The sequence below is a fragment of the Narcine bancroftii genome, chromosome 9 (genome assembly GCF_036971445.1).
Source record: "Narcine bancroftii isolate sNarBan1 chromosome 9, sNarBan1.hap1, whole genome shotgun sequence".
Classification (NCBI taxonomy): domain Eukaryota; kingdom Metazoa; phylum Chordata; class Chondrichthyes; order Torpediniformes; family Narcinidae; genus Narcine; species Narcine bancroftii.
This window is the reverse complement of record NC_091477.1, coordinates 100,356,652-100,376,053: the sequence shown is the minus strand read 5'-3', so window position 1 is coordinate 100,376,053 and position 19,402 is coordinate 100,356,652. Positions and strand designations below refer to the sequence as shown.

The 19,402-nt window shown below is 38.2% G+C and overlaps 1 protein-coding gene across 4 annotated transcripts in view; it reads right to left on the bottom strand.

Annotated features, from left to right (window-relative positions):
• opa1 (OPA1 mitochondrial dynamin like GTPase) overlaps positions 1-19,402 on the bottom strand; it is an 84,286-nt gene that overhangs the window by 24,969 nt on the left and 39,915 nt on the right. For all 4 annotated transcript variants that reach the window (XM_069897022.1, XM_069897024.1, XM_069897023.1 and 1 more), the window contains 7 exons: positions 18,699-18,851; positions 15,715-15,823; positions 12,132-12,211; positions 9,704-9,844; positions 9,259-9,375; positions 4,233-4,326; positions 3,080-3,190 (listed from right to left, as the gene is read on the bottom strand). In XM_069897022.1, coding sequence (XP_069753123.1) covers positions 3,080-3,190; positions 4,233-4,326; positions 9,259-9,375; positions 9,704-9,844; positions 12,132-12,211; positions 15,715-15,823; positions 18,699-18,851 — 805 coding nt within the window. The remainder of the gene's footprint in view (positions 1-3,079; positions 3,191-4,232; positions 4,327-9,258; positions 9,376-9,703; positions 9,845-12,131; positions 12,212-15,714; positions 15,824-18,698; positions 18,852-19,402) is intronic.

Below are 19,402 nucleotides of genomic sequence, written 5' to 3'. Positions count from 1 at the left end.
CTTTGCCCCATCTTGACTATGCCAATCAAATGTCTTACAAAGGCTGGTCCAAATTCAGCATTCAGCTCATACCCCTCTAAATCTTTACTATCCAGGTACCTGTCAAAATGTCTTTTAAATGTCACAATTAGATCTGCCCCTACCCCTTTCTCTAGCACAGTGGTTCTTAACCTTTTTCTTTCCACTCACATACCACTTTAAGTAATCCCTATGCCATCGGTGCTCTGTGATTATTAAGGGATTGCTTAAGGTGGCATGTGAGTGGGAAGGTTGAGAATCACTGCTCTAGACCCAATTGTTACTGAACTATTTTGCTTGAGAAAAATTGTCATTGGTCCATTTCCTTTGAAGTTTTGAAATCGTGCACATAACGAGTCAATTAGGTACGATTAAAACAGTGGTTTTCAAACTTTTTCTTTTCACCCACATACCACTTTAAGCAATCCCTTAATAATCACAGAGCACCTATGGCATAGGGAATACTTAAAGTGGTATGTGAGTGGAAAGAAAAAAGGTTGAGAACCATTGTTCTAGCAGCTTATTCCATTTATGCACTTCTTCTTTGGCTTGGCTTCGCGGACGAAGATTTATGGAGGGGTAATGTCCACGTCAGCTGCAGGCTCGTTTGTGGCTGACAAGTCCGATGCGGGACAGGCAGACACGGTTGCAGCGGTTGCAAGGGAAAATTGGTTGGTTGGGGTTGGGTGTTGGGTTTTTCCTCAAAGAAGTGCCTCTCAAGGTCTCTCTTAAATTTTTCCCCTTTCACCTTTAATCTATGCCTTCTAGTTTTAAATACCCCAATGTAGAATAAAGATTATGACTACTTACCTTATCCATACCCTCATTATTTTATTCGCCTCATAAAAAGTGTCCATTCCCCACCCTCCCCCTCAGCATCCTGGATTCCAAGGCAAAAAAGTCCCATGCTATCCAGCCTTTCCTGATAAATCAAGCCCAGTAACATTCCCAAAAGTCTTTTCTGCACCTTTTTCCGTGAACAGAACTGCACACAATTGTCCAATTGTATCAATGTAACATGTCCTTGCTCCTTACTCGATCCCATGACCAATGGTGTCAAGTGTGTCAAACGCCTTCTTCACCACCCTGCCTACTTGTGTCATCATTTTCATGGAACCAGACATCTGTACCCTTGGTCCCTCTGTTCTACAAGTGCCCTGGTTTAATATGTTGCCAAAGTGCAACACCTCACATTTGCCATTCCTTGGATGAGTTTTCCAATTCACCTTGACCCTGCTGTACTATCATGAAAACTTCTTTACTGACCACAATACCACCTTTTTTAAGGTCATCTGCTATGGGGATGCACAACTTTTTACGGGCAAAGTAACAATATTGCTTTATACCAGGTTTAAGACTATTTGTAATTTGCTGTTACATCAATATTCTGGATCGTCTCATCAGGACAATATCAAAGCTGTCAGATTTTTACTACACATACAATAAAAGATTCAGTTAAAATTTGACATGAAAAATATTAATAGGATATTTATTGTTTTCTATTCAGTGACTGATGTCAACTGATTCACCTATTTGTATTGAAATTTAAGGAATTGAGGGAAGCTTAATCGAGTCAAATATCATGGAAAAGTGCTGGGCATCATCATGCTTAACTACAATTATACTTCACTAAAAGACATTCTGTCAGCTTTCTCCAGGAGCTCTATCGAGAGTGTTCTGGTTGGCTGCATCACAGTGTGGTATAGTTGCAGTAGACTAGAGCGTCGGATCGGAGGTCACTCACTGCATCATTAATGTGGCATTACTGGGATCTTCTTCCCCACCATCGACGAGGGCTCACAAAATCAGTAAGGACCCCTACCGACCTGCTACTCCCATCAGGGAAAAGATACCAAAGTATCAGAGACAGAACCACTAGGGGTTAGGAACAAATTCTTCAATCCAAGATAACACAGGAGACAAGTGTATTAAACCTTATCCATTAAACAATTCAGCTATTTCAACAATAATGTTTTAAAAGCATACTGAGAATTATAACTAAGAATTTATCCAGCCTTGTTACAAGATGTGTGACTGAATCATTCTACGTGTAGTGAAATGCTGTCACTTACTGATCAGAGACGGAACTACAGACCATTTCCATTGCTCATTCAATTGTGAATCTAATTGTGAGGATTTGTTAGTTGTGTGGATTTCATTTAACTATCCTGTAGCTATCGTGCTATATATAAATGATGCTTTACAAAAAGTGAAATATGCCTGAGATGCAGCCAATTTTCACACAATCAGTACTGAGAAAATGACCAGGTAACTTGCTTTAGGCCTGTTCACTGAAGAATAAATATTCTTCAGGCTATGAAGGACAACTGCTTTATTTTATGAAAATAGTACAGAAGAATTTTTTATGTCCATCTGAGAGAGAAGTTAAAGCTTTTGTTTTTAATGTTTCACCTGAAAAACAGGACCTCCAACTAATGCCTGGAGACGCCTGGATTTGACTGGAGCGCCAAAGTGACTGGAGTGAACTCTGGACTGCCTCAGATGGAAAAGGAGCTGTCACCCAGCCCTACCCCACACTGCAGTTTCACCAGCTACCAGCACATTATTGTGAAGCCTGTTGGGCTATGATGATTAAAATTTCAAAGTTAACGAAAGTCTTGGATACATCCGTTAAACCAAATATATAAAAATTGTTTAACGATCGGTCTTAAAATATCTTAGTAAAATTTGTAATCAAAAGATGGTTGACAGCTGCTATGAACTTACAAGAAAATTTAAAGTACATACAGTATTCATCTCATTTGAAACTTTTTCCAAGGCAGCCCTAACCCCACCTGATCACTGTTTACTTTAAAGTTGAAAACTAAATATGCATCTGATCCGAGTACAATATGTTTACTAGGTGCTATTTATTTGTATTCAAAGTTGCTGCATCTACAATCTGGTTACCTCAAATCCATGCAATGACCAGAAAGGTGAAAAATATATATACACGTTTCTTTTCCATATGAACCAGACTCAGGACCAGTTAATGAAGATATTTAAATTAAGAGATTAAATTCAGTTAATCCAATATAGACAGTACAATAATATCACTCACTGAGGTCCTCTGCTAGCTGAACTCTCCTTCCTGTCAAGAGCTGAACTTTTTTACCGTAGTCTTCTGCAAAGTCCTCCAATACCTCCTTCACGTTTTTTTCAAGGCGTCTCACTGATATTGACAGAAAACAACCATTCAGAGTGAGGACAAAAAAGTATATTTTCTTCTTTATTTTATAACTGAAAACACAGACATGGAATTTTGTTGCCATTAAATTATGCTGATGCAGTGGAATTATTTTGAATCAACTTTGGGACAAACTGACCTGTGCCGCTCACTAGATTATAAACCATCAATTGCCACAAAAAGATGGCATATATAGAAAACTTATTCACCATACCCATTACTCACATTATAAGGATCATTGCAAAGGAAAACACATTTTCATATCCTTTATCATGTTTTAGATTTATCCATGAATCATTTTTATGAAGCAGATTTTGTATGGCACAAAAAAGATCAAAATTAGGACCTGAAGTAAATGACATTGGAATGACAAGCCTGAAATACTTGTACAGAATTTTCTTTCTTAATTCTCTTTCAGATACCTTCAATCTTTAATTCAGTTACAAAAGTAGAAGGTGATCTGCCAAAAAGCCACGGCTTATTACTCATTCAAAAGCAAACTTTTGTTGGATAGTTCATTGTTAAAATAAGTCTAATTAAAAAGTTGCCTGTCAAATCTCTTTTAAATCTTTTTTGTCTCGTCTTAAATGAATGCTCTTTAAACGCTCCTACCTTGGAAAAAAAGATATGATGATTAAGCTTATCTCTGTCCCTCTTGATGTCACGTTCTCTATCAGCTTCCATGCTCCAAGGAGAAAAGACTAAGCCTAACCAGTTCTAGCATCACCGTTGTAAATCTTCGTTACATCTTCCTTTATTGTTCAACATACTTTTTAATAATAAAACACATGAAAGGTGCTCTACTGAAGCTAGCAATGGAAGCTCAATCTATCCTCTCTGTCCCTCAAGAAATTAGTGAGTTATGCATCTGAAATTGTTCAAAATGGTTTTTAAGAAATAGGTCTTGATAAAATACTTACATCCAATCACACTTTGATAGCTCTCAGCATTCAATCAGTTTCATACAAATATATAAAATGGAATGCTTCCGTAATCACATTTCAATAGCAACTAGTTATTCACCAACCTTCTGTATTTGTTAGCTGTTGTCGAAGTGTATTCGCTGTAATAGTCAACATTCGTTGAATGCGCCAGAACAGGATAACGTTATTACAATCCAGCTGTTATGGTGGGAGAGGGAAAGAAGAAAGTTATACTAATTTAGATATCTTAATTGAAGCATTTGTTTAGAATTGGTATGATCACAGATTGATATTCAAGGACTGAAATTTTCTTTGCCTGGCAGTCAGCCCCACTATCAAGAATAGGTGCACCACTAGAGATGGAAAGCATATTTAACCATATATCAAGCACCTTATCTACCTGCTCCCTCCACACATTTCTGTATATTTCAATGAAATAAAGATAGAATAAGGGATATGCTGGACCAAAAGAATATATAAAGCAGTAACATATATTTCTACTTCTACTGATTGTTTGGAGGATGTAATGATCCCACCTTTGAGCTGTCAGATCCATTCTGAACCCAACAAGATTACTGCATTTCAATGGCAGGTACATTGCCCTGTTCTGGGTGAAATACCAAATCCAAACTCAAGTGTTTTAGCAAAATAAATATCAGAACCGATCTTAACACATATAGTTGAACCTCACTGTTTAGTCAGGCAATCAGGCTCAAATAGATGCTTTAATGGATATCCCTGAAAAAATCATCTGCAGTTTGAAAAGGATATAGGACATTTTTGCGCTCAGTTTGCTACTAGACATTTTGGCTCACTGCCCAACTCACTGTCTGCCACATTGCCTGAAACCCCTGCTTTTCAACATTGCCTAAACCCCCTGCAGAAACTCCCTCCCCACAGGAAACTACTCCTCCGAGAAACAAGGACTTTTCGTAGCTGAGAGCGATATATTTAGATTAAAAACAGTAAGGGAACAATCAAAAACAAGGGTAGATAATAGCAATATATTTATTGTAAGATATGCAAGTTTAATTACATATAATAGAATTACAATCACAGTGACTGCAGCCTTTCCTGTTTAACCACATTATAGTTTGTGTTGTTCTTTAAAGTGAGGTAGATGGAGCAGTTTCTGGAGCACCAGGCATTGTGGACAATGTGGACGCCATCACCTTTTTGTGGAGCAGCAGAGATCAAGAGCTTGTTAAATGTCCTCCACAACAACAGGGGAAAAAAAAACAGAACCTGTTCAAAATTATTGTTTGGGGATCCAGTGGCAGTTTGAAGTTGTTTTGCGAGCAGACCAGTAGACATCTCAGGATGGCGGCATTAGTGCAGTTGATGTCGTTGGTATAGACTTGGGAGGAGCAGGACAGCAGAGATACATCTGTCAGCGCTCCTCTGTGGGGTTGAACTGCCCAGTGTTTCCATTGATGGCCCTGTGCAGGTGTCATTACCTGTAGAATGGGGCTGGCAGCAGTTCCCAAAATGTTTCTGAAATGCCACAACACCTTGGGAGCTGGGCCAGCCACAAAATGAACCCAAATATAACAATAAATCCAAAAATGTTTGCTGTGGGAGGGTTAGCTTTATTTGTATAATTGATTATTTAATAAGTATAATAATAAATCACAAAATATCTTTGAAATCCCACACCGCTGGGGGTTGCAGGCCAGTGCCAAACCGTCGGCACCAAAATGTCAGAAGAGCTACAAAACTCATTTAATTTTGGCCAAAATGAGGGTGCCAAAATATCCGATTCCAGATTCAAACACTTGATTAATTTATGCAGTCAACTGCAACAGAGGCAGCTGCTAATTTTGTGATAACTGCATTCTTTTACTGATTGTAAAGACCAGCAGTGGGCCCAAAATCTTGAGTGCCAAGATTGAGTGCATTATTTGAATTCTTCCAGAATAGAACCAGGGTGGGGGGGGGGGGCAGGCATACTTTCCAAAGCTATTATGAAGTTCATAATGGAAGAGTTCCAAAGCAGAAGTACTGCCTGAATCCGTGGAGGATAGGATGGCTCCTAACGCACATTGGATGAGTTGCTGTCAGTCAGCGCTAGAAATCAAGTTCCCAACACCTGGACACAGACACTGAAAATTGTTCAAACATTTTTCATGCTGACAAGGTCAATGCTCTTTAAATGCTATATCCCTTCAAGCACACACCTGAATTAAACACTCCTCAATCCACTGCAGCCTCATCACTCACTTAATAGATATGTCCATCAGTAGACATATTTGATATATCTGTACCTTATTGATATTGATGCACATTTCACAGCATGTGCCAGGAACCATAATGGGCCCATCATCCAAATGTATTCTGTAATATTTACAAACTTTTCTTTTTCACGCGGAGCAAAGTGATACAAAAGCACATTCAGCAACTCAATGTCAGAGGAAGGCAGAGTTGCATTACGTTGCCTCAATGGAGAGATTTCTGCTTCCCAAACCCTACTTCTCTCCAACAGCATCTTCTGGTTTATAGGCTGCAGGTTGCACAAACATGCAATATTAAACTTGGTCTGCTTCACTTTATCACAACACTATTCTTGTATCCTTGTTTTAGATGGAGGTACAAAAAAAGCATAATGAAAATAAAGCTCTGTCTTCAATTGATTTGATACAATTGATCACTAACTCAGATGTTGATGCTGCAGATGAAGGTGACTGAGGAGGTGGAGTACACAGGCCATGAGGCCAGTTGCCAGGGTAGGGGGAAAATAAATGAAGGTGTAATCTCTTCAATGATGAGAACACAGAAGAGTTCTGCTCCAGAAGACATGAGGACTTAACAGGACAGCTGAGGACAGCTTGTGCACTGATAGATCTGGTGGAAAGCCTGCATGCAATATCAATATGACATCTGAATTGGAGCCCATCCTTCCAAGCATGAAACGATGGACAACTTCATTAGCACACCGTTGAACCTGATCAGAATACTGTAACTGATATCTCAGATATGATTGTACCTATAACCATGTGGTGCAATGCAAGCTCAAATATCTGCCATGCAAGTTCAGGGCAAGGTCATCAAGGTTTTGAACACCAATTTTCGTAGTAGGATATGCCACCAATCTATCCTCCATCAAATCACAAGATTTGCTGAGGCACGCTCTGAGTGACAGTAGAACCATCTATCGTGACTTTACTAACCACTCTTTCAATAATTCTTTCACTGCATCTGTGCCCTTGCTGTTATCTGCCAGCTAATTGATTTGCTGACATGGATGTAGAGTTACTGAACCAATGATTCAGAAACACGTTACCCACCAAGGTCCATCAAAGACTGAAATTTGCCACAAAACACTACTGGAGGGTTATGATGCACAAGGTCAACAATTCCTTTCCCTCCACAGATGCTGCTCGACCTGCTGCGATCCTCTAACAATTTGTTTTTTCTCCACATTCCAGCATCTGTAATCTCTCCGCCTCCAAAGAAGTTTGCCATTTTCACTCAGTGTGCCTGGGGGACATACATGCGTTCGACTCTAAACGTTCTCCTCAATTCATGGGCTATCAGGGATAGGCAATGGATGACATGTCGCCAGAATATCAACAATGACAAAAAGGTTGGTTAAAAAAAATTAGTAAAACTCTTGCAGAAGTGAACCACACAGCAAGGCTAATTAAACCCAAAAGCTATTCCAAGTGGTCCTCCAAAACGATCTGCATCTCCTCCACTGAATTCCAGCAACCTTCCACTTTCTTCACTGCCATCACTGCCATTATTTTTTTACTTTTGTATTGTAGATAGTCAGGTGCTTAGATAGTCTACAGTTTTTTTTTGAGAATGCAGAATTGCGATGGTCCCTGTTATAATTGAAAGAAGAATTGGCCACAGAGTTCAGTTAAAAATGTTAATTTTATCTTAAATGTTCTTTATAGCATGTGAATGCATTGTAACGGAGGATTTAGACCATGCTTTTGCTTATGCAAGGCTGAGTATCAGTAACCTACTTTGAGAATAATGTAAAAATCAGCAGGCAGAAGCTAAATTCCACCATGGGGCCCAGAGATGCAGTTATCTTTGAGATTGATGGGACTGTTTGTCGCAGACTGTCAGGCGAGATCTTGAAGCTAAGTAAACCATTGTATTCAAAGTGATAAGCTAGAAAGTTGTAGTATTTGATAGAAGCCTAAGTGTGCTCGGTTATCTTTTTTTTTGCGCAGGGAATAGATGCTTGAGTAAGCAATTGTTGGATAATATAAGCCATGGTCCCGCTGCTGAAGTTTCAGACTCTCTGAGGGGTGGAAACATCTCTCAGCAGGAAGAAGAACTTCTAGAGTCCAACCAACGTCCCAGTTGGGGGAGGTGGAGAAGCTGCTACCAGCGCCCCGACAACCTACTACGTGTGCGGTCGTTGCCTCGCCTCGGCAGTTGGGACCAGTCTAGGCGTTGATAAGTATAATTGGGAAGGGCTTGCATATTTGAAATCAGCTTAAAATTTTGTAATAAAGATTTGTATAAACTGAAGTGCTCTCAGCGTGTGTCTCCGTTTTCTTTCGGTAGCTCAAACACTGTGACCAATCTAAAATGAACAAAGTGAGAGGTACAGGTTTACCCAGGACATGCATTTATAAAAAGTTGTTCGAAAATTACGGAAGTGAGGTAAGGATCAATGATTGCAAGTGCATGGAAAACGTTTTAATTTGGCATTCAATTCAAAAGTCACATTGTCAAGTTCTCATGGCTTTTTTCGTGCCCTCTACAGACTGTCCCCGGCTATGAACACCTGACTATGGCAATCACAACATTTGTGCAAGCGCCCATAACATTATTAAATTCAAAAATCCCCATTCATTCTGCCATACAGCAGAAACTCTCTCTTACTCTCAGTAATTATTCTTTCTAATCAGTCATGTGCTTTTGATGTCATTATTACAATATTCAGAGATATGATTACCGTAGAATAATCTAGCGTATTTTCCAACGTGGACACCCATCAGCAAGAATGTGTTCATTACTGGGGATACCCTGCACTAGTGCTTTACCCTACTCTTTGAGTACATCCCATTTTCCCTTCTGACAAGAAATGTGCAACTGAAGCCAGTTTGCCATAACAAAACATATAAAGAAGGCTTTTCAAGTATTTTTTTCTATTTTCTGTACACCTACCTCAGAATCTACAAAGTGCCTTTGATAATAATGGAAACCTCTTCTGCAAAGATTACAGTGGTTCAGTGATTTCTTCAAGAAGTGTTTTCGGTAAACTTGATGCCAAGTATCTTTAATCTATAGCCAGAACACATTTGCAGTTTAATAATGTTCAACAGAAAATTCAACTAATCAATAATCTAAAGTTTAAGAGGACTGCAGTAATTACATCTTCTGTCATGATCCTTCTGCATGTCTCATTTTCATACCAGAAGGGGAAAAAAAGTTGGTATTTATTGTTTTCAAACTGTCAAATTCAATTCAGAAATGGTACCTCAAAATAAGTAACAGCTACAAAATGCTAGTTAATGAAACGAAAATCTACATGTGAAATTGGAAATTTTTTTGCTGGCTTTGGAAATACAATAATATATTTGTACATACAAGCTTGGAGAATTTTACTTACAAGAATGGGATCGACAGTTACACCTTTAGCCTCCAGGTTTTTACGGACTGTTGTAACTTCATCGTTAGCAAGATAAGCTGTGGGCTCCTCGTTAATTTTTAATAGACGCTCCAATTCAGCTTTTGTTTCATTTCGAACGTGCTAGAGTGAGAAAGACTTTCTTAAGTTTCAATCATGTATCATTGGAGTTAAGGGTCAGAAAAAAGATCTTTTAACAATTTGAACCTGAAATAGATTATTGGTTTTCAATCATCCATGCACGAATAGATCAAGTTTCAATGTATTATTGAATGCCATATTTTGCATTGTAGCAGCCTTCGGGCCCACACCAGAAATGGCTGTTGAACATGGCGACCGGCAAGACCTCACACGGGCTGAGACGCCCATTTCCATAGACCACTGATGGAATAATGAAACTGCCCAATCACTGCCGGCGGATCGCAGGGGCCCAATCGGGGCCCAGATGCTGGAACCGACCAATCGGCGGCTCAAGCCTCACTCTAATGGTGACACAGCCAAGTTCACTATAAAAGGCAGAGCTGCCCCTGAATAAACTCTAATGGTAGAGTCGAATACACTCTACCAGCATGTGTGTCTTCTTTCCTCTGCAAGTTTGGAGCTACAGCCCAGGAGCTATAAACTGGCTATAGCAGTAATGACCCCACTACAGTATAATCAAATTTCCAGATCATTCATCTTTAACATATAATTTTTGGACCAAATATTAAAATAATCAGGCCATCTGAAATAAAGTCAAATAGCTAGTGATCAGTTTGTTGCTTTACATTCAATTCAGGAGTCAAGGAGTTGCAAATTGATCATTTATATTCTTCATAACTGATCTTAATGATGTCAGGAAACAGAATGAATTGACATATTCCCCAAAGAAACTTCATGTGGGTATAGAAATAAATTTATTATAGTTACCCAAAATGTGAAAGTTTTGAGTCATAAATCCAATTTCACAACTTAAATACTCAACATGAAAGTAACCCAGTGAGGACATATATGCTTTCTACGGTTGTACCTTGCTGTGTTGTCTTTCCTATGCTCCCGCCCAATTCTTTATTAAGAATTCCTTGTCCCAGGAAGATGTGGAGGTTGAATCTTTTAAGATATTAAAAGCTGAGATAGATTCATTTTTAACCAGTAACAGAATCATGTTTTCTGGTGAGAGGGTGGGAAAGTGAAATTGAAGGAAGATGGATCAGCAATGATCTTATTCAAAGTTCAGATTCTTTGTCAGAGTACATACATACAACAGATTTTTTTTCTGGTGGGCCAGGCAGAATTTCTACTTATCGGTAAATGTACAATGAATAAAAGTGCAAATGATTAAAACAAAGTGAGCAAAAAAAGCTTGTTTTTTTTCCCCCAAGTGTACTTTTCCTCTTTCTCGTTTTGGAATAAGATCCATTGCATCTGAATCATCAGACCTCTAAAAGTGGATACACGGAAATATCGTCCAACTAATGATGAAATCCGAAACTGATATTTTTATCCTTGAAATCTGACCTCCAGCTTTTGTTTTCATCCCTATCCCCAGTCTGAACTACCTGTTCTCAACCTTGACATCCAATTTACCTTACGTCCCTTGATCTAGCCAGACCTATGAAACACATTCAAAGTTCAAATTTATTTTCAGAGTACATACATGACATCACATACAACCCTGAGATTTTTTTCCTGCGGGGCAGTCAGAATTTCAATTTATCGGCAATGCAAAATTACTGTACTCAAGAAAAGATATGTATACAAAAGAGAGAAATGTAAACAAGAACAAGCAAACTGCAATACAGAGAACAGAATAATATTCAATAACAAATAAAGTGCAAAGTAAAACTCCTTAAGTGAACCTCTGATTGAATTTGTTGTTAGGTTTCTGTTTTGGTTGCTGTTTAGTAGCAACTGTTCCTGAACCTGGTGGTAGGAGTCTTATGGCACCTTTCCCTCTTTTCAGAGGGCAGCAACAAGAAAAGAGCATGTCCTGGGTGGTGTGGATCCTTGATGATTGCTGCTGCTCTCCAATTTAGATTTTCTTGAGACGGGGAGAGCTAAGTGAGAAAGCAACTAAAGGGGCAAATGGCTCAGTCTTTTTCAAATTTCTTGGTTAGCTTCCTTTCCCTATATTAAACATGAACATGAATTCACATTGCACTAAATCATTTTACTTATTACTTTGGACTCATTATGCCACAAAGATTCTTCAGTTTGATTTGTTCCATTGATTCAATGCTGATGATCCTTTTCACCTACTCCCTTCAAGAAAGTATAACTGTACTTTAGTTGATAATCGCAAAAGTCGACAGAATTTTGTGAATGAATCCAAGTTGTATGAACAGCGCTTCACCACCAAGCAGAAAATCTGGAACTACGTCCACCAAGATGTGACTATCTCTGATGCATATTTTATATTTCTTAATCTCACCTGTTCTGGAGATCGTGATTTCCAGTAAAACCATCTTTCTTGCCAATCTGGTCCCACCATATCATGAATTACAGATTCAGCTATTAAAATAATAAGGCATATATAAGAGTTCTATTTTGTAAGAAAGGGCAACATATGTATTTATACAGTATAATGTTTTTCATATTCTCAGCAAAGCCAATTAAATTTTTTTGACATGAAGTCACTTGTCAAGTGATTTTGTCCCCAAATTACCACAAAAGACAAAATGATAATGATTGTATAATCAGTTTTAGTGATGTTAACTGAGGAACAAATATTATTCAGGTACTGGGGAAAGTCCCCTTCTCTTTTTTGAGCAAGGCAAATATCCCATTTAGAGGGTGCTCCTCTGATAATGCGGCTCTCCTTTAGTTATGGGAGCATCAGTGCAGATTTGGGTCTTTGGTCTCTCAAGTAGGACACTCTCATGTGGATAATTGTGCTCTCCTCCAGGGTAGCAAAAACAGAGAGCATCGTTCTTATTTGCATTTGTTTAACCATGAACACATATGCAGAAATGTCAGCCTAAATTGATCCTCTAAGCATGTGACCCTGAGAGATTTTTAATTTACGTAATATGCATCTCTCCCGCCCACACAACATTCAACTGTTATGCCATTAGATTTCAATAGTTTTCTTGTTTTTAGAAGTGACATTAGCTGGGACTAAATGGTTCACTAAACTATACACTGCTTTTTCAACAATAACGGCTATAATGTCATTTCTGTTTCTAGTGAGGCACAAATAAACCTAGTCTATGGGAAATCAGATTATCAGGTCATTGAAGGAAGAAAGTATCAATTTCCTGGAATTCTGTGAAACAAGGGAAAAGTAAAACAAAGGAACTACCAATGCCTCAGATTCAGATTTATTGTTGGATTACATACATGACATTCTGAGATTCTTTTTCTGTAGTCAAGGCAGAATTACCATTTATTGGTAGTGCAAAAAAAAACTGTACACAGCATATAGAGATAACCAGATAAATAACTGTAAACAGATAAAGAATGTAAACAAATCGACCGTGCAATACAGAAAGAATTCTTTTTAAAGAATCAATAAAGTGCACAAGAAAGAGTCCTTGAATGAGTCTCTGATTGAGTTTGTTGTTGAGGAGTCTGATGGTGGAGCAGCTGTTCCTGGAACCTGGTGGTGCGAATCTTGTGGCACCCATACCTCTTTCCTGATGATAGTAGCGAGAACAGAGCATGTGCTGAGTGATATGGATGAGCAGCGTTCCCAGTAGATGTTCTCGATAGTGGGGAGGGTCTTGCCTATGATGTCCTGGGCTGCGTCCACTACTTTTTGTAGAACTTTATGTTTGGTTGTTCTGAAGTCTACCTCACCATTCAATATTATCATTGCTGGTCTATGATGGATTTGAGCTCCTAGCTCTTGCTCCATCCAGTTCCCCATTAGTCTATTCCTCTCTTTCAAATACTTATCCAACACCACTTCAAATATATCTAATTATCTGGCTCTGCCACCTTGTGGCTAGTGATAGAATAGTCTTTCACAGAATCAATACCAGCCAGAACCAGAGATAAATTGCAGGCAACCAGAGATGAAATCAAGATGGAGATCTGATGACAGCAGCTAAACATCAAGAGTCAACAATTACTGATGGACATTTTGTAATCACTTTTCTTACACTTTATGTGTGTTCAGACTGGTTTCAAATGGTTGTTTATGTAAAATTGAAAATATGGGAAACCAGAAAGACTATCAAATGTACTCAGACCTTTGAGCAGATGAACACATCATTAATAGAGCATTTACAGAAAAGAGTCAATATCCCTCAATACTTTGATACATTTTAGATTATTATTCCTATCAAGAAGGATAATTGAAGATCACAAAAGTGCAGATTATGGAAATTTAAAATAAAAAAAACAGAATTATTGTAAATACATTGGCAGCATCTGCGAAAAGAGAAACTGAGGGATTTTTAATGTATTATTACCTGACAATAAAATGAATGTTTGAATCTTTGAATTCTTCAATTTACAATGTTTTGCCAATTTGCACAATATTGTTATTAACTTTTTGACAACGTCTTCATGTTTTTGATTCAAGGAAGTATTTTTCTCGAGATGGCAGAGGTCGACAGCATCGAGTCCACGCTGCTGAAGATCCAGCTGCGCTGGGTGGGTCACGTCTCCAGAATGGAGGACCATCGCCTTCCCAAGATCGTGTTATATGGCGAGCTCTCCACTGGCCACCGTGACAGAGGTGCACCAAAGAAAAGGTACAAGGACTGCCTAAAGAAATCTCTTGGTGCCTGCCACATTGACCACTGCCAGTGGGCTGATATCGCCTCAAACCGTGCATCTTGGCGCCTCACAGTTTGGCGGGCAGCAACCTCCTTTGAAGAAGACCACAGAGCCCACCTCACTGACAAAAGGCAAAGGAGGAAAAACCCAACACCCAACCCCAACCAACCAATTTTCCCCTGCAACCGCTGCAACCGTGTCTGCCTGTCCCGCATCGGACTTGTCAGCCACAAACGAGCCTGCAGCTGACGTGGACATTTACCCCCTCCATAAATCTTCGTCCGCGAAGCCAAGCCAAGCCAAAGAAGAGAATGCCATTATGCATGCATCAACATACACTACTGAAATTCTCATTACATACTTTGCTCAGACTGACAAAATTTCACCTAATAAAAGGCTTCCCAAAAATTTAACTTTTTTCTTACAAGAGATGAACGTAATCTTGTAACATTAATAATTTGGCTTTTCTATTCTTCCTGCCAAGGTATGATTTATATCATTCCTTATCATATTCCATCTGTCATCTTTTAGTTCAATCCCTTAGTTTGGGTTATAACTGGGAAAAAGTGAAATACGTCACTGGAAGGAGGATAATGGAGGGATGGAGAGGACACAGAGAATATCCTAGATAGGTTGAGGAATATCTTGTTTAGCATAAGGCCTGGGATCTTATTACAGATTGTGATTCTGGCTGGTAAATTAACAAGGGAAGTTAGAGATAAAAATCAAAGCAACGCTTTAAAGCTGTGCAGGAAAGGGTTGTTGCAGAAACTTGAAACTAAAAGGAGAATGTTGGAAATGTCCAGCAGATTAGGCTATGGCTCTGGATAATTAAAAACTTAATTGTGAATATCATATATGGTAAGTCTTACATCAGAATTAGCCAGTTCTGACTCAAACAGAAAAGGCATGTTTGAACGAAATCATTGAATTCAATACCGTCAAAAACTGCTGTGTTCATTCAGATGAATGATGTGTTGTTGTTGCTCAAGCCTATGTTGGACCTCATAAATAGGGCAAAGTAAGATTGGGATCCTATATCTATCTTTGTCTATTCATTCTTTCCCTGTCTTTTCTGTAGCATAATATTAACTTGTTTTCTCACTTTCCATTTCTGATCAAGGGTCTTTAACTCTGCTTCTCTTTCCATAGTTGATGTGTGACCACCTTTGTGTTTCCAGTATTTTCTAATTTTTTTTAAAAAAAGAGGAAACACATTTGAAATCAAATCTGGCTTTTAAATCTATTAATGAATTTAATTTTTTTTTGGGGGGGGGGGTTAAACTTACTGTCTCGAAGACGGGACTGCAGTGTTTCTTCCAGAAAATGGATCGCTGCATCCCATTGCTGTTTGTCAGATATGGAACGATCTTCTAAAGCATTGTGCTGGATGACTCGCTAAAGAAGAGTAAGAGGAATAATTAGATATGGATATCTAGTGATGAAAAAAAGCAAATCTGACACATTTCAGCATGCTTATACTTTATAATCTTGCATTTGGTACTATGCAAAGAATCACAACTGAGCTATGAGGTATACTAGGTCAATTAAGTTTAACTAAACAAGAAAGGAAAGCAGGTTTCATTGTGCAGGTATGAAATCTTGATATGTTCAAATTAAACTAAATATTAATCATAGGCAATTAATTTTAAGCAATGCAAGTTGAGGATTGGCTCAGATTTTAACATTATTGGCATATTTAGCCTTTTGCCAAATGAAAACATAGAATTTGCAAATGACTTTCTCTCTTGTCCCCAATATCTCAAGATGAGTGTGTATACTCCAATCTTTGCCCAGTTTGTGATTCAACTTTCTAATCATTAGAAGGGGGATTTTCCTGGCATAATATTAATTCTGCTAATAACCTGCGGTTCTAAATTTGAAAAAAACATGAATAGTCACAAATAACACAACCAAGCATCAGCAAAACTCATTAATATTGTCATACATAAATGTTGCTGAAAGCTGAAATTAAAACCTTATCAATTAGTTTGGAGCACAACCTTCCACTTTGACCCCACACAGACCCACAGTCCCAGTTTGTCCATGCCAAACAACGTGCCCTCCTGCTTTAGTCCTTGCCCTCATTAGGCCCATAACTTTCCGAACCCCTCCCATCCATGTAGTTATCCAACTGTTTCTGAAAGGTAAGCAGATGATGTGGAGTAAAGTTCTATCATACTTTCAACTGAACATAATTTGCTTACCATCAAGATAAATATATATAAAATAAGGGAGATGTATTTAATGTTAAATTTGTCTTAAAATTCTTTTGATCTCAATTTCAAACACGCATTCAAATAATGTTTTACTCTAGAATTTAAAAGAGTAGGGCTGAGCTCTGTACAACTGTCCAATAGGATCCTGCCAAAAATATTTTAACTCCTTATTCTTGGCCTTTCTCTGTATTCTTTGATCTTATTATTCCCAAGAAATTTATTCATCTTGGTCATGAAGGCATATATCTATTGGACATTCATATCTTCTGCTGGAGAGAATTGCAAAGATTTCCAACATTCATGATAAAATAGTTTTTCACATCAGTGACAAATCGATTCCCCTTATCCTGTTTCCTAATTTTAGTCTCTCCTGGAAGGGAATAAGCAACAAAATGCATCTACCTGATCAATCTCAGAATATTATACATTTCAATTAAATTATCCTTCATTCCACTAAACTTCAGAGAATGTACTCCCATTTTACTCATTTCCTCCTGACTGGCCAGCTCTTTGATTTGTGAATTAAATAAACCAGAGTTGTACACCATTCTTCATATAGATTTCCTTACTTTTACTTGCAACAAAGGTAGATATGCTATTGGTTGCTTTCTTGCTGAATCTCTAGACCTTACAGTATGTAGTGAGGGTGTAGGTTAATTGGGCGGCACAGTCTCGTAGGTCGAAATGGCCTGTTATCATGCTGTATGCCTGAATTAAAAATTTGGCTACTCCTGGGTTTTTTTGATTTCGACACAAGGACTCACAATCTGGATAAGTAGTAATTCCTGCAACCATGGATTCTGTACCGAAGATGGCAGCATCTATGCAGGGTAGCATATCACAAGGGGCTGCAGACTCCATGGAAGCAGAGGACCAGCATAAGGAACCTGAAAAGGGGAGAGTACCCCTCACTGAGAAGTACAGGAGACGACCGTACAGGATGGTGACCATCATAGCGGACCCGCGAGAGGCTCAACGGCTGAAGGACCAGGCTGCCAGAGATTGGCTCATGTGAACCAGGTTATTGCAACTTGGATTCGAGAGGGTTCGGAGGACAGAAAGGCTCCCGTGGGGTCTTGGGCAGTGAAGCCTTCCTGATCGTATCTAGGTTTGGATCTGGAGCACAGGTTGCTGTTGGTTTGAACTGGAGTCTGTGGGGCTGCAGAGGCAGCGGGAGTGCTGGAGCCAAATTCACGAACATTCAGTGACTCTGAAGGGTCTCTCTTTTGCTTCTTTCTGCTATTATTGGGGGCACTAGCCAATGCTCATGGGGATTCTTTGCCTTACAAAAGTTGAAGTACATCATGAAAATTACATTTTTAATGTATTATTATTACCTGACAATAAAACAAATGTTTGAATCTTTGAATTCTTCAATTTACAAATGTTTTGCCAATTTTCACAATATTGTTATTAATGTTTTGACAACGTCTTCATGTTTTTGATCCAAGGAAGTATTTTTCTCTCATGATTAGAATGCCATTATGCATGCATCAACATACACTACTGAAATTCTCATTACATACTTTGCTCAGACTGACAAAATTTCACCTAATAAAAGGCTTCCCAAGAATTTAACTTTTTTCTTACAAGAGATGAACGTAATCTTGTAACATTAATAATTTGGCTTTTCTATTCTTCCTGCCAAGGTATGATTTATATAATTCCTTATCATATTCCATCTGTCATCTTTTTGTTCAATCCCTTAGCCAATTTTTATCTGTAATATTCAATCTTTTTATAGCTTGTTTCTCCACTAGTTTTCTATTATCATTATACTTCAATATATTAGAATCTATCTCCACCCCCTGATCCTTTCGCAACATCTCAAACTCACCCTGACATTCTGAAAAGAGAAATTTATCTTTCCTCACTTTTCTGCAGTGAAGCAATCCTCAATCCACGTTGTATAGCACTCCTCGTCCTGTTTAACAATCTCATATACAGCTAACCATACAAACTATTAAACTAAACCTTGGAATATAATGATCAGGAAATCATTAACTACAGCAATGTAATTCATAAGAGGTTACACAAATCAACAGATTTTATACCAAACTGTCTTCAGCTTGCTCATTCCACTTGTGACGTTTTATACTTTCATCTTTGACAGCCTGTTTTAGTTTGTCAAATATATCATCATGGTCCTTTCCTTTGTGTTCAGACATAAAGCGAGCAAATTCATCCTCCAATGTTTCCCAAGCAACCTGAAAACAAGAGTGCAGTCCTGTGAATAAAACTGCTGTGAATGTTTAATTCTAAAATCATTGAATTAGGAATAATTACTCAAACAACTTTAATTCATATATTCTGGTATTAACATAGTTTGTGCATTTTCATGAGATGTATTCCCCAGTAAAAGCAATATTTAGTTGAGTAAGACTTTTTAAATAAATGTTCAAAATACACATGATAAATATTGGAATAAGTACAAAAGCTATCATATACAAACATATGGAATTGTCTGCTGGATGATTTATGATAACGCAAATCAAATTCAATTAATTACTTTAGAAATTCCAGTTTTTAAAACTGTTAGGCAGACTGGTCATTATTGGTCTCAGTCAATCGCCGATTGAGCGAATGGTTGTTTTGGTGGGATAAATAAAGATTCTTTGCACCAAGAAACCATAGTCCTTTTATTCCAAATAACTTTATTGCCAAAACATTGCACTGAGATACCAAGCTATATAAGCCTGAAAGATTTCATCTGCATTCTGCTTCACATGAGCAGTTTTAAAATGAAATCGTCTGGACA